Source organism: Esox lucius, chromosome 24 (genome assembly GCF_011004845.1).
Source record: "Esox lucius isolate fEsoLuc1 chromosome 24, fEsoLuc1.pri, whole genome shotgun sequence".
NCBI classification, from domain to species: Eukaryota; Metazoa; Chordata; class Actinopteri; order Esociformes; family Esocidae; genus Esox; species Esox lucius.
In genome coordinates this window covers 14,617,344-14,630,740 of record NC_047592.1, presented here as the reverse complement: position 1 = coordinate 14,630,740, position 13,397 = coordinate 14,617,344, and the positions used below count along the sequence as shown (strand labels likewise).

General features: G+C 42.3%; 2 protein-coding genes across 3 annotated transcripts; one reads left to right on the top strand and one right to left on the bottom strand.

Moving 5' to 3' along the window:
- Positions 1-3,952: 3,952 nt before the first annotated feature.
- tifa (TRAF interacting protein with forkhead associated domain) lies at positions 3,953-6,153 on the bottom strand. Of its 2 annotated transcripts, none has more exons than XM_010887758.4 (2): positions 5,986-6,153; positions 3,953-5,168 (listed from the first exon to the last, which is right to left on the bottom strand). In XM_010887758.4, exon 2 carries the CDS (start codon positions 5,108-5,110, stop codon positions 4,505-4,507), a length of 606 nt encoding a protein of 201 aa, XP_010886060.1. In that variant the 5' UTR covers positions 5,111-5,168; positions 5,986-6,153; the 3' UTR covers positions 3,953-4,504. The 2 variants fall into 2 exon arrangements, with proteins under 2 accessions (XP_010886060.1, XP_010886059.1); XM_010887757.3 differs by having other exon boundaries at positions 5,783-6,152.
- Positions 6,154-10,232: 4,079 nt separating this feature from the next.
- On the top strand, positions 10,233-13,340 carry LOC105020595 (RNA-binding protein 4B). Its single transcript, XM_010887763.5, is given in 6 exon segments — positions 10,233-10,370; positions 11,139-11,376; positions 11,378-11,570; positions 11,665-12,034; positions 12,036-12,333; positions 12,791-13,340. Coding segments are annotated over 4 exon segments (1,050 nt in total). The 5' UTR covers positions 10,233-10,370; positions 11,139-11,160; the 3' UTR covers positions 12,307-12,333; positions 12,791-13,340.
- The last annotated feature ends 57 nt before the right edge of the window (positions 13,341-13,397 follow it).

Here is a 13,397-nt window from a genome sequence, read left to right as displayed (position 1 = left end):
GGTCCTGGTCTACTTTATTGGTGCGGGAGGAGCACAGGTCCTGGTCTACTTTATTGGTGCGGGAGGAGCACAGGTCCTGGTCTACTTTATTGGTGCGGGGAGGAGCACAGGTCCTGGTCTACTTTATTGGTGCGGGAGGAGCACAGGTCCTGGTCTACTTTATTGGTGCTGGGAGGAGCACAGGTCCTGGTCTACTTTATTGGTGCGGGAGGAGTACAGGTCCTGGTCTACTTTATTGGTGCGGGAGGAGCACAGGTCCTGGTCTACTTTATTGGTGCGGGGAGGAGCACAGTTCCTGGTCTACTTTATTGGTGCGGGAGGAGCACAGGTCCTGGTCTACTTTATTGGTGCGGGAGGAGCACAGGTCCTGGTCTACTTTATTGGTGCAGGAGAAGCACAGGTCCTGGTCTACTTTATTGGTGCAGGAGGAGCACAGGTCCTGGTCAGCTTTATTGGTGCGGGAGGAGCACAGGTCCTGGTCTACTGGTCGATTTACCAACAACCCATGTCCATATGGACATCTCAGTTTCAAATACAGGCAAATGCTGATATCAGTTAAGATTTACAAACTCTTCATTTCAGAGAGTGCATTATTAGATAGGACTTAGCATATCCTGCATTTCAGACAGTGCATTATTAGACAGGATTGACCATAGTCTGCATTTAGATACAGATAGGGTGCCTATTTCCCTAAATCAGTGTGGATCGTTTTCTTGTTTTCAAACAGTTTGGATAGGTGAAATAGCATGATGCCACTATCTCATGTTTTGTGTAACAGGCACTTCAATAACACCTCGTCAGTCTGTCATCTCACCCGGACTTAGCCATCTGATAAATACCTGCAAAACAGCTTATTTCCCAGGGTTAAAAACACAACATTTTATGTTTTACAGGTCAAGCAAGTTTTTTAATGGTTGTCTTGTGCGTGTGATTCTTAGGCCAGACTGAACATTACCTCAAGTTGCCCTCCAATGGCTGAGAACTGGGTACATGACTCTGTCCTGTCGTGTGGAGTTGGAGGTGCTGCATATTGGAGGATTGTAGATAACACCTGTCTCCCACCATGGACTCTTTCCTAGGAAAAACCCTAGTAAGGCTTAAGATGGAGTTAATGGAGGGGTTTGCATTCATGTGGTGCCGTGAGGGTCGAAAACAAAGGGTGGAATTTGGAGTAGCACTATTGAGGGAGTTACATTAGGGCAGAAACTAAATCATGATAACCATTGCAAGATTAAATACAAGTATTCTACATTTCTGGCTGTTGGGATTCACTTCAAAGCATAGATTGAATAAGAAAATGATTCAACTGGTTGCTTCATAAATTACTCTATTGTCTCTCTTGATGGCTCAGAGACCATTGGAGTAACAGTATTGATGTGATTCTTGCAATATGTTAACTGTCCAGAAGGTGGAGCCACAGGGCACTTGTTATACACTGATCAGCCATAACATTATGACAATGACAGGTGAAGTGAATAAAACTGATAATCTCATTATCATGGCACCTGTCAGTGGGTGGGATGTATTAGGCAGTAAGTGAACATTCTGTTCTCAAAGATGTGTTAGAAGCAGGAAAAATGGCCAGTGTGGCCTGTCCAATCCAACAGACAAGTTATTACACTCACCTAAAGGATTATTAGGAACGCCTGTTCATTTCTCATTAATGCAATTATCTAATCAACTAGTCACATGGCAGTTGCTTCAATGCATTTAGGGGTGTCCTGGTCAAGACAATCTCCTGAACTCCAAACTGAATGTCAGAATGGGAAAGAAAGGTGATTTAAGCAATTTTGAGCGTGGCATGGTTGTTGGTGCCAGACGGGCCGGTCTGAGTATTTCACAATCTGCTCAGTTACTGGGATTTTCACGCATAACCATTTCTAGGGTTTACAAAGAATGGTGTGAAAAGTGAAAAACTTCCAGTATGCGGCAGTCCTGTGGGCAAAAATGCCTTGTTGATGCTAGAGGTCAGAGGAGAATGGGCAGACTGATTCAAGCTGATAGAAGAGCAACTTTGACTGAAATAACCACTTGTTACAACCGAGGTATGCAGCAAAGCATTTGTGAAGCCACAACACGCACAACCTAGAGGTGGATGGGCTACAACAGCAGAAGACCCCACCGAGTACCACTCATCTCCACTACAAATAGGAAAAAGAGGCTAGAATTTGCACAAGCTCACCAAAATTGGACAGTTGAAGACTGGAAGAATGTTGCCTGGTCTGATGAGTCTTGATTTCTGTTGAGACATTCAGATGGTAGAGTCAGAATTTGACGTAAACAGAATGAGAACATGGATCCATCATGCCTTGGTACCACTGTGCAGGCTGGTGGCGGTGGTGTAATGGTGTGGGGGATGTTTTCTTGGCACACTTTAGGCCCCTTAATGCCAATTGGGCATCGTTTAAATGCCACGGCCTACCTGAGCATTGTTTCTGACCATGTCCATCACTTTATGACCACCATGTACCCATCCTCTGATGGCTACTTCCAGCAGGATAATGCACCATGTCACAAAGCTTGAATAATTTCAAATTGGTTTCTTGAACATGACAATGAGTTCACTGTACTGAAATGGCCCCAATAGTCACCAGATCTCAACCCAATAGAGCATCTTTGGGATGTGGTGGAACGGGAGCTTCGTGCCCTGGATGTGCATCCCACAAATCTCCATCAACTGCAAGATGCTGTCCTATCAATATGGGCCAACATTTCTAAAGAATGCTTTCAGCACCTTGTTGAATCAATGCCACGTAGAATTAAGGCAGTTCTGAAGGCGAAAGGGGGTCAAACACAGTATTAGTATGGTGTTCCTAATAATCCTTTAGGTGAGTGTATATCTCAAACTGCTGAAAAAGTTAATGCTAGTACTGACAGAAAGGTGTCAGAACACACAGTGCATTGCAGTTTGTTGCGTATGGGGCTGCATAGCCGCAGACCAGTCAGGGTGCCCGTGCTGACCCCTGTCCACTGCCGAAAGCACCTACAATGGGCACGTGAGCAACAGAACTGGACCACGGAGCAATGGAAGAAGGTGGCCTGGTCTGATTAATCACGTTTTTTTTTTTACATCATGTGGATGGCCGGATGTGTGTGCATCGCTTACCTGGTGATCACATGACACCAAGATGCACTATGGGAAGGAGGCAAGCCGGTGGAGGCAGTGTGATGCTTTGGGCAATGTTCTGCTGGGAAACCTTAGGTCCTGCCATTCATGTGGATGTTACTTTTACACATACAACCTACCTAAGCTTTGTTACAGACCATGTGCACCCTTTCATGGCAACGGTATTCACTGATTGAATTGGCTTCTTTCAGCAGGTTAATGAACCCTGCCACAAGGCAAAAATGGTTCAGGAACACTACAACAAATTCAAGGTGTTGACTTGTCCTCCAAATTCCCCAGATCTCAATCCAATCGAGCATCTGTGGGATGTGCTGGACAAACAGGTCCGATACATGGAGGCCTCACATGGTGATGCTTCCTCATGGGGTGGTGAAGGTTGTTAGACTCTGAATACCTCTCTCATAACCACGCCTTATATGAGATGAGGGTTAACATAACAAATAAGATATTATTGACTCAATTTTACACATACACTCCCCTATTTTGAGATTAAAAAGGCTGAAGCGACCATCCAAAAGTAAAACGATGTCACCTTAGAAAAGAAAGCACTTTTCATTTGTAACTACATTTCCATTTGGGGAATTCATAAGTATTTGGACAAATTCACTCAGAGTGTTAAAGTAATCAAATTAGTATTTGCTCCCACAGTCCTTGTATTCATCAAGCTTTTAACTCTACATACTAGTTTGACTAGCTCACTTTATAACTTGAGTTGAAACTTAAAAGGAGCTATGGGTTGTAACTTATCTCAGGTAATTTGCGGTGGAACCAGTTTTTCATATTGTGCCTCGGTTCCATGCAACTAAAGGTAATGTAACACCATGATGAATGAGAACAGTTTTATTATCAACATTTACAATACAGACAAAATAGTTTAAACCCTTCCCAGCTACCCCCATTCTTTATTGAATTCTAATTTCGCTGGGTATCATGATAAAGGGTGTTATTCACAAGCTTTCATTTCACAGTAAGTACAAGGTAACAGTTCGAATAACACTTATGGAGTAACAAGATATACAAAATATATGTGAGGTACCAATATCTTGACACCACATACAGTCAACCATCAGATTAAGCTTAAAGTATGAAATAATGAAATGAAACTGATAGTAGCTAAACAAAAAATAATACAACAAAACTATGCATTAGGCTACATTTAACAATGATAATAAATAATTTGGTGGTTGTTTATCAAAGCAATGGTTAGTAAATATCAAAAGCAACACTATAGCAAATGTCTTTCTCAAAGGTACAAAAACAGATTTTTACTTCCAAAATCTTGTTGGCTAGGCCATTTGAACTAGTGACCTTTAGTTTACTTGCCTAACACTTGAACTGCTATACTGTCTTCCCCCAATGGCTTTCACAATAGGAAATCTATGAGAGAAACACACTACATGATTGGTACATAACTGTCTCATCCATCTCCATTGGCCCTGGGCTTCTGAGTTGTGGGACGCCATTATTTAAATCGTCTGAGCCTGTGTCCATGACAGGCACCGTGTTTGGTGTACCCACTCCCATCTCTCTAGACGGGGGCACTGCCAGCACTCCAAACTCCACCTCGAAGCTGCCCTTCGCGTCTCCGTTATCATGACGTATCAGCATTTCATACTCCCCGAACCGGATTAGGGCCTTATTCGGCAGCTCTGCCCTCTCCAGATACCCCAGCGCCAACCCGTTGACCGTTACCCGCCCCTTCTGGCTCAGGTTCTGCGCAGAGAACAGCATGTTGGGGCTGCTGGCTGTGCGGTAGGCCTGCAGGGCCAACTGCTTACGGGACACCCGGAGGTCAGCCAGGGCGAAGGTGCAGGCCTGGGCGTCACGGCCCAGCCTCACGGGATCCTCGGCCGGGTGCTTGTGCCTGGTGTCTAGTGGCAGTAGGCGGTACAGAGCCTTGGAGGCCTGTTGGGGGTGGTAGAGCTGAATCTGAAGGCAGGTCATCAGCTCCTCTGTTTCCACATTCTGAGTCACTTCCATCATGGGTCTTGTAATGGCTGATGCAACTGGATGTCGTCTTTCACTTTTAGTTGTACTCAGTCTAAGAGCAAAAAAAGGGATTACTACATTCCTGAGGCTTGATTTAACTGAAATTATTTTAGTTGTAGTGAAAGGAATGTTCTGATTATGGTAGTGTTCCAAATCAGACAAATGCGGTTGTGTATAAATATATGCAAGACAAATGACAGGAGACATGCACTGCAAACCCTAGGAATTACTTCTTGATATTTGGGCCCTAAAGAAGTCTATAATCCAAGAATAATAGCTCACATAAGGTTGTGGTAATTACAAACATTTAAATGTATTGCTTAATTACATAAGTTGCTGATTTTATATTTGTTTTGTAGACATTTCAATTATCATATTACGGAAGCCAGAGTTGCATCATTATTTCACACATCCAGGCTCAGTAAACATTCCTCCTCTAAAACTTTCACCGGCTGAAAATGGGACTGTTCTATGCATTTCGCGTATTTCATAGTATATCGAACTGTAGAGATATAGCTATTTAAACTTGACTTGATTATCAGTGAAACACCGTATAGTAAAGATATTAGTTAGACTATATCTGCAGATTTGTATTGCTTTCCAAGACAAGTTGATTATTAAAACAATTTCTAACAACAAAAACATTTTAAACTACACTAAACCTACCTGTAGAATTGTGTAGACTTCAAGAATTTGACAAACTATGTCTCCAAATATCAGGATATAGTGTACAGCTGTCTTCGACTGCTGACTTGTTTAGTAGTGTACTTGAAGGAGTATTCTGAGACAACAGCTCACCAGGTTTGTTGTCTCAGAATACAAACCAGAGTAAAACAACAACAGTGAGATAAAACTACGTCCACAATTACCGCTTTCCCACCGAACAATCTACGAGAGGTTTCTCATAGATCACTTCTCTCGTCCGGTCTCCTCGTCTTTTTCTCAAAACCCATTGGATGAGAAAGCCTTATGACCCAACCATATGATCTGCAATGAGGCTTTCGAATGAAATGAGGGCAGAGGACCACGGAAAGAGTGAAATGGGAAGGATCATAGACATAATAAAGAATAGACGCCGCATCGACCGCTACTGCCTACTGGCGCTGACGAGCCGTGGGACCGCCATCTTGGACCGGTCAGCTGCTCCACTCAATGTAATGTTTTGGCAGGTGAAACGACCTGTCAGCGCATTTAATTAATCATACCTCAGTGAATACCTTACTGATTTTCACGCAGGTTTTTTTGCTGCAAAGGTCATACATGTAGCTATGATACAGGACACATGGTCCGGCGTATTTTAATATTCATAGTTTTATATTAATCAAAACTGTGAACATAATCCCCAAAAAGGGAGAAAAACAGGAACATTTCCAGTTTGACTATCATTCTGATTGAAACACCTAATGTGTAAATAGTGGCAGTAAAGTCAGAAATATATATTTCTCTCTCTCTCACTTCACAGCCCCCATCCCAACATACTCACATGGGTCCCAGTCTAAAATAGCAGGATGAAAAGAAAAGTGACTGTTTTTATTTAAACTACACATTTACTTTGTTGAAACTCCCTTGAAAAGTCTGCAAACTTAATTAATGTAGCAATTTTCAAAACACTGTTACAAGTGCTTTTCAGAACCCAGAGGGAAAGGGATCAGGGCTAAGACAATAACAAGGACATAATGTAAAGATAAACTTCATTATACACAAGCTCACAAACTTAGTGTAAGGCAAAGGAGACCAACATTTGGATTCCTGGAGACACACACCATGAGGCTAGAGTTCATGAAACACAAACAGAGGTATTTACAGACCCAACAACACTCACAGCAGTATTCACATAAAATGTGACAGACCACTGTTTTCCGGCAGTTTTAAGCCATTGCTTTCAAATTCAGTGTTAATCTTGTCAGAATGATGACAGATATGGCATAAAGATACTATGTGTGATGAGTAAGGTTAAAGTACAGATAAAGCTTAGAATTAGTTTTGGGATGCTGGAATTTAGGATTAAAGTCTTGAATTGTCGTGGAACCACACACATGCACACGCTCTAAAACCCCTGAAAGAGGACAGTTCTTCCTCATGCTCCCTTTCTGCAGTTCAAGAGAGGTGAGTTTGGTAATGTGGTGCAGCCTTATTTTGAGAAACACAGACACAACCAATGACAACAAGTCAGAATGATGGTTGTCGATGCCAAACTGAGTCTCCTCAATGTGTTCCCCAAGCAGAAAAACATCCTCCGTTCCAATCTCCTCCCGGACGATGTCTGTGACTGTCGACACCTTAGGAGCTGGCATTGGTGAAGCTTGGCGGATCACCCTCTCTGCAGCACTCAGCACCTTATAATTTATAATTTGCATTATAATTTATATAGTGCTTTACACAGGTGAGACACCACACCGAACCATCAGGCGGCGGAAGATGGCCTGGAAGTGCCGATGGATTGTTATTCCAGCCTCCTTATATGGAAAACAGGCACACAATACATACATTACTCACAAGACATAAAGATATTCATTAGGTATATTTTCAAAATTGTAATTAAAAGAACACCAACCCTACCTGACGCTCTGATTGAATTAAATAGGAGCTCCAAGTGATCTTGGCTGAACCTGTAGGTGAGCACATACCGCTGAACTAAATAATAAGCTTGTTTGAAAACCATTCTACTATCAGATGTTCTGTTGCCTTTATTTTAAGTGTGGTGGGTATGAGACATGAGAGGTAACTTACTTTTGTTAGGGTGAATTACATGTGAATAATACACAGTGTTGGGCAAGTTACTTGGAAATTGCAGTGAGCTAAGCTATTAGTTACTCTGTCATGAATAAAGCTTCACTACACAAAAGCTACCACCCAGTCAAATGTAGTAAGCTAAGTAACACAAAACAAAAATATATATAAAAAAAAAAAGTTACACAAACACAGCAGTAGGCTAGTTCATTACATAGGAAGCTACTTTAAGTTGTGCTAATTTCACATGACAAGAAAAGTAGCTTGTGTGGCCAAGCTACTTGGTAAATAAAGGAGTTACTACTACTGAAAAAAGTTACTTGATTCTGAAAATAGTGAAGCTACCACCAAAATACTAAGTTACTAGCTAAGCTAGTACTGCACAACAATGATAATACCGTCTTTTATTTATATGAATATATAATTAGCTGGCCAATGTTATACCAGTAATATTTGCTTTATTTCTACAATAGCATTCTTGAGTCAGTTGTAATCTAAGTCAGTGTTATAGAATATGACTTATCAAGTCTCAGTTCGCTGGGTGAACACCGGCTGGTGCAGTAAACATAGCCTAGCTAGCTGGATACGATTTCAGTACAGTGATATCAAAGATCCTTGCTCCTTCTCAACTCTCTGGTAATATTCTAGTCACAAAATACAACCAATAATACGGTAATGTTAAATCTTACTTGTGAAAAGTAATCCCCCGAGCCCTGCTTTCAATGGTCCGCCGATATGAGCAGGAGTATGCTCCACAGTGCTCTGGCATCGTTGCTTCTGCTGCTAGGCAAATAGGAGTATGACCGGTCAAACATGGCGGCCGTATTTCTCGCGCCCCAGCAGCCAATGCGGCGTCTATTCTTTATTATGTCTATGGGAAGGATCCCTTCTCATGTGACGGTAAATTCCGGAATTTCCCAACATGCTTTGGGAAGGTCCCTGTTTTTCTGCTACAGAGGGCGAACCAGGGTCGCTAGTTGCTTGTATAGACCCAAATTATATTTTATAGCGTAATTTATATTCCACAGCAGCGAAAATAAATCTCAAATCAACATCTTAGCTGTGGTATTTATTGGTTTAGGTGTAGGCATAGGGTTAACACTTATGTTAAAGTTCGTTTTAAAATAAAATGTAGGACTGCACATTTACACGTAGGCTACGGGAAATAGACGGGTTTCTCAGTAGAGCTATAAAAGACTCATGTTTTCACAACTTCCTTACTGAAGTAACAAATAGGCGGTTTTACGACTTGAGTGTAGTCCATAAATGCAGAGTTTCAATGACCCCAGTATCTGTAATCAATCCGCAAGCCATGTCTAGTAGTTGGGAATGCAGGGTTTGAATCGATCATCGATCGCCATCACAAAAATATCAGTAAAGGGAATATGGGTTGCATGGAGCTTCGTCCCGGACCTATAATTATTGTCTTATTTGAAAGTTAATTACAAATCGCGTTAGGGCTCAGCCAAAACACATTTCTCGTCTACAAAAGTATGCGTTACCATCTGGGGTGTTACATATCTTTCACGGTATAAATGTTTTTCTCCAGGTAGTGCAAGTAAACTAAACCCGACTGAACGTTAGATAAAATATCTAACTATACTTTTAATTGCGGACAAAGCTAGTTTGCATGCAACACATCAATTCTATAAAGAAAATGGGTTCAAATAAAGAATGGCATTAAAAAAATCAGACAGGGTGTTATAATATTTTATAGAATTGTTCAGGGTTCCCATGTCCTCTGCTTTTGCAAACTAATCTGTTAATATTAGCTTTGAATTGAATAAAATGTTTTAAAACAGTAACAGTAGTAAAATGCTTTCTAGGGAGTTACTGTTTCAACAATACATGTATAAATAAAAAAAACATGCATAGAAAGTAGTAAAACAGTGAATTTGTAATTAGGAGAAATAAATACAAAGTGATATGTATATGCTAGTCTCGAGTTGCCAGACCTTGTGCAACAGCAATTTGTTTGTTCCTTTTAAGCCTACAAATTGATTTAATTGTCTCAGATGTGAAATGTCGAGATAGGACTGACAAGAAATGCAGCCTGTAGGTAAGGATGTTTTAGCGTAAAAAGAACAACGAAAGCAAACCGTTTCTATTTATATTTACATGTTTTATTATTATTCAATTTTTTGTAAACCAAGTTCTTCAGCTACATCTGTGTTTATATAGGACTTTAGAACCAGTCTAACGTTGTTTTGATAAGCTTATCAACCACATGACGCAGCATAACAACCTGAACGCAATTGGTCGTTAGTATGCTGGGTAGACCAGCGTATATTTTTTAATTAATTGCCGATTGCATTTTTTCTTCTTAAAATTCTCAAGATGTACCCGATTGGTCTATTTATAAGCAATCAATGAAAAATCCTGTTTAAGCCAATCCGGTTTGACAAAGCGTATCTCTAGGCGGGGTTTATCCAGATCTAGAACTCCCATGAGCGGTGTAGCCGGGGGTAGCTGCTAATATACTTTCTTGTACAATCGTGAACTGTCTGTATGCTGGGTGGTTAACGTAAGTGTTTCTGTATTATTCAAAAAAATTAAATAAGTACTAAACTAGAACGATTAAAAAGCCGAGAAATTGAATATAATGCATACCATAACTGAACTGTTTGTTTCGGTAACGAATGCAGCCTTTTGTGTCTTTAACTACATCTACCCAATTACAGTACGGTTACTGTAACAGCAGCTTTTGACCTACTGTACATATTTGTTTTCGACTGCCAGTCAGTAGGTTGGTCTGATTTATCTGTTTTTGTCCAACGCAAGCGGATCGACTTACATATACTCTATTACTGCAGTAGGTAGCTACGCTAACTAGGGGCCTGTTAAGGTTACCCCCATCCCCCAATAACGACGACGCCCGAAACCTGCAACAAGGCACCGTCTTTGTCACAAAAAGCTAGCTAGATGGGTAACAAACAGTATATTTAAAGGTTGCGTTGTGGTTATGCGTAGATTTTTATTAGACCTGTCTTGTCTTTAGTGGCCCGTGCATGTTCTCATTTTCCATCTTAGTAATGTCCCGTACGTGTTCCTATTTTCCATGTTTTGGTACCATAGTGAGGACCGCAGATCACATTCTCCACTGTACGGGACCCGTGTTTGAGAAACCCCGATATACTGTTTTGCTTTACTGAAGTAGTCAATTTTATAATTTACTTTTACCCAAAGGTGTACCTAACACACTACTATGTGGGCTGGTGTGGAAATGTGCATAGGTTGTCTTTGGATAAGTTGTAATTTCTCCCCCTTTATCTGATAATTTTCCTTCTCTTAGGCCTTTCACAACTACCAAAAGGATGGTCAAGATTTTCATCGGGAACCTTCCTCGTGAGGCAGACAAGGATGAAATCCAGGCATTATTTGCAAAGTACGGTGAGGTCACAGAATGTGCCATCATCAAGAACTTTGCTTTCGTCCACATGGATGATCGTAAGTCTGCCACCAAAGCCATCCGCAGCCTGCACCTCCACAAGCTGCATGGTACAGCGATAAATGTTGAGGCTAGTCGCGGAAAAAAACCAGGGAGCTGTCAAGCTCCACGTAGCCAATGTGGAAAAAGGCAGCGCTGATGAGCTTCGCACTCTGTTTGAGGAGTACGGCACAGTGTCTGAATGTGCCATTGTCAAAAACTTTGCATTTGTGCACATGGACAACTCTGATGAGGCTATGGATGCCATCAAGGGATTAGACAATTTTGAATTTCAAGGTAAGATTATGTGGTTTATTAAAGATGGAAAATCATTTTCTTCAATGTGCACTCTTGCATCTGCTAATTATTATTTTTTACAATTCTTTAACAGGGAAACGTATCCATGTCCAGATATCAAAGAGCCGTCCCAGGAACGAAGATGAAGAAGACTACCCCCCACCCCCACATGAGAGGGGGGGGTATTGGCCCTCCAGGGGTTACCCTGGCGAGCGGCTTGAGCCCCCACCCCCTAGCTATTTAAGAGGTCGCCACCCACACCCTCATCACGGGTACCCCGTCCCCCCTCCACCGCCCCCTCCCCCTAGACGAGCACCTTACCCCGATCGTGCTTATGAGCGCGAGAGGGAAAGCTATGCCGTGGTGGATTACTATGAGAAATACAGGGCTCGTCCTGCACCTTACAGCATAACGTCTTATGACGAGAGGCGTGTAGGCTCCTTACCCCCTCCTCCCCCACCCCCCCCCTTCTATGGTCAGAGAGCATCTTATCCCCCCTGGCCTCGACCCATACGAGCGTCGCCCCCTTCCCCCTCACCCGTCTGCGTACTATGCTAGGGACCGCAGTCCCATTCGGAGAGCACCGCCTCCCCCGATGCCACCCGCCGGTAACGGCTACTCCTACGAGCGCTCTCGTCTTTCTCCTGTCTCTCGCCCCGCGATGTACAGCCTACCTCGTACCAGGGATCCCTACGCTGACAGGTTACCACCACCGCCACCGGCCCGCTATTACTAAGCGACGCATGGCGCCGTTTGACTAAAGGTGAGAATAGGCCTGCGCTACAAACAGCCTAATGGGAGGCGGAGTCGTGAATGTCCTATATGGAGGCTAAGGCCCAATTTCGACAGGCTTCATGCCTCAATTCTCAGTGAGAACTGGTCTTACAAGTCGGCCTTCGATAAACCTCCTGATTAAGTATGAAGTGCTTGAACTATGAGGGCACCTGCAAAAAGAGAGTTCTGCGACAAACCGTAATTCGTAATTCTCTCGTCGGCACTGCTGTTGTGCACCAGCACGGACTGAGCTAAGCAAAATCATTTATTGGTGGAAGTGAGGAAATAATCGACAGTATTTATTTCAACCATAAATCCAACTACTTGACGAAGCTGCTCCTGACAAGTCAGGGTGGAGAGTGACTGTAGATCGTTTGATAAATGAAAGCACATGTTTGGTGGGGCTGTAACAGGCACTTGACTTGTGTGGTTTGCTTTCTTTCCAGGTTTAAATATTTCATCAAGATCTGTGTCCTCGTCAGCGCCGTCGTCTCCTGATGTTCGTGGCGCTATACCTCCCTCGTCTGGCTGAGCGCGTTTCGTTTTCCTGCAACACTCAGGAGGAAGTGTAATGCACGACGTCTCGGCATCTAAAACCCTTATTAGTCGTACTGTTTTGCATTGTTTTCGTATTGTGCTTTAGCTACTTTTTAATCTCTTCTAGAAGCCTTTTAGTTAGGCGTTATTTTACGTCCCAATATTTAGTCCTCTTGATACTGTGACATGTGCCCATAATACAGATTTTTGCTGTTTTAATCCTATTTCTTAAATTGTGACGGAATTATGCTGCTAAGACGCTATTTCGGAAAAAAAAACATGTTAGTAATATCTAATAATCCTGACTGTTTTTCGACCTGAATACGAACCCACATGTTTCCTTTGAAATTAAACCAACACTTTGGTTCACCCATCGTCGATTATGAAACAGTTGCGCTCTGCGACAATGTACAACAGCGCAATAAAATCACTACAACGGACTGTAACAATGGACTAGTTGGTTAATTTATTGTGTTGATGGAAGCTAGTTACCCCAAGGTGGATAACGTTCTTATT

Coding starts and splice junctions, on each gene's coding strand:
- tifa (XM_010887758.4), bottom strand. CDS start 5,110: ATGATGGAAGTGACTCAGAATGTGGAAACAGAGGAGCTGATGACCTGC.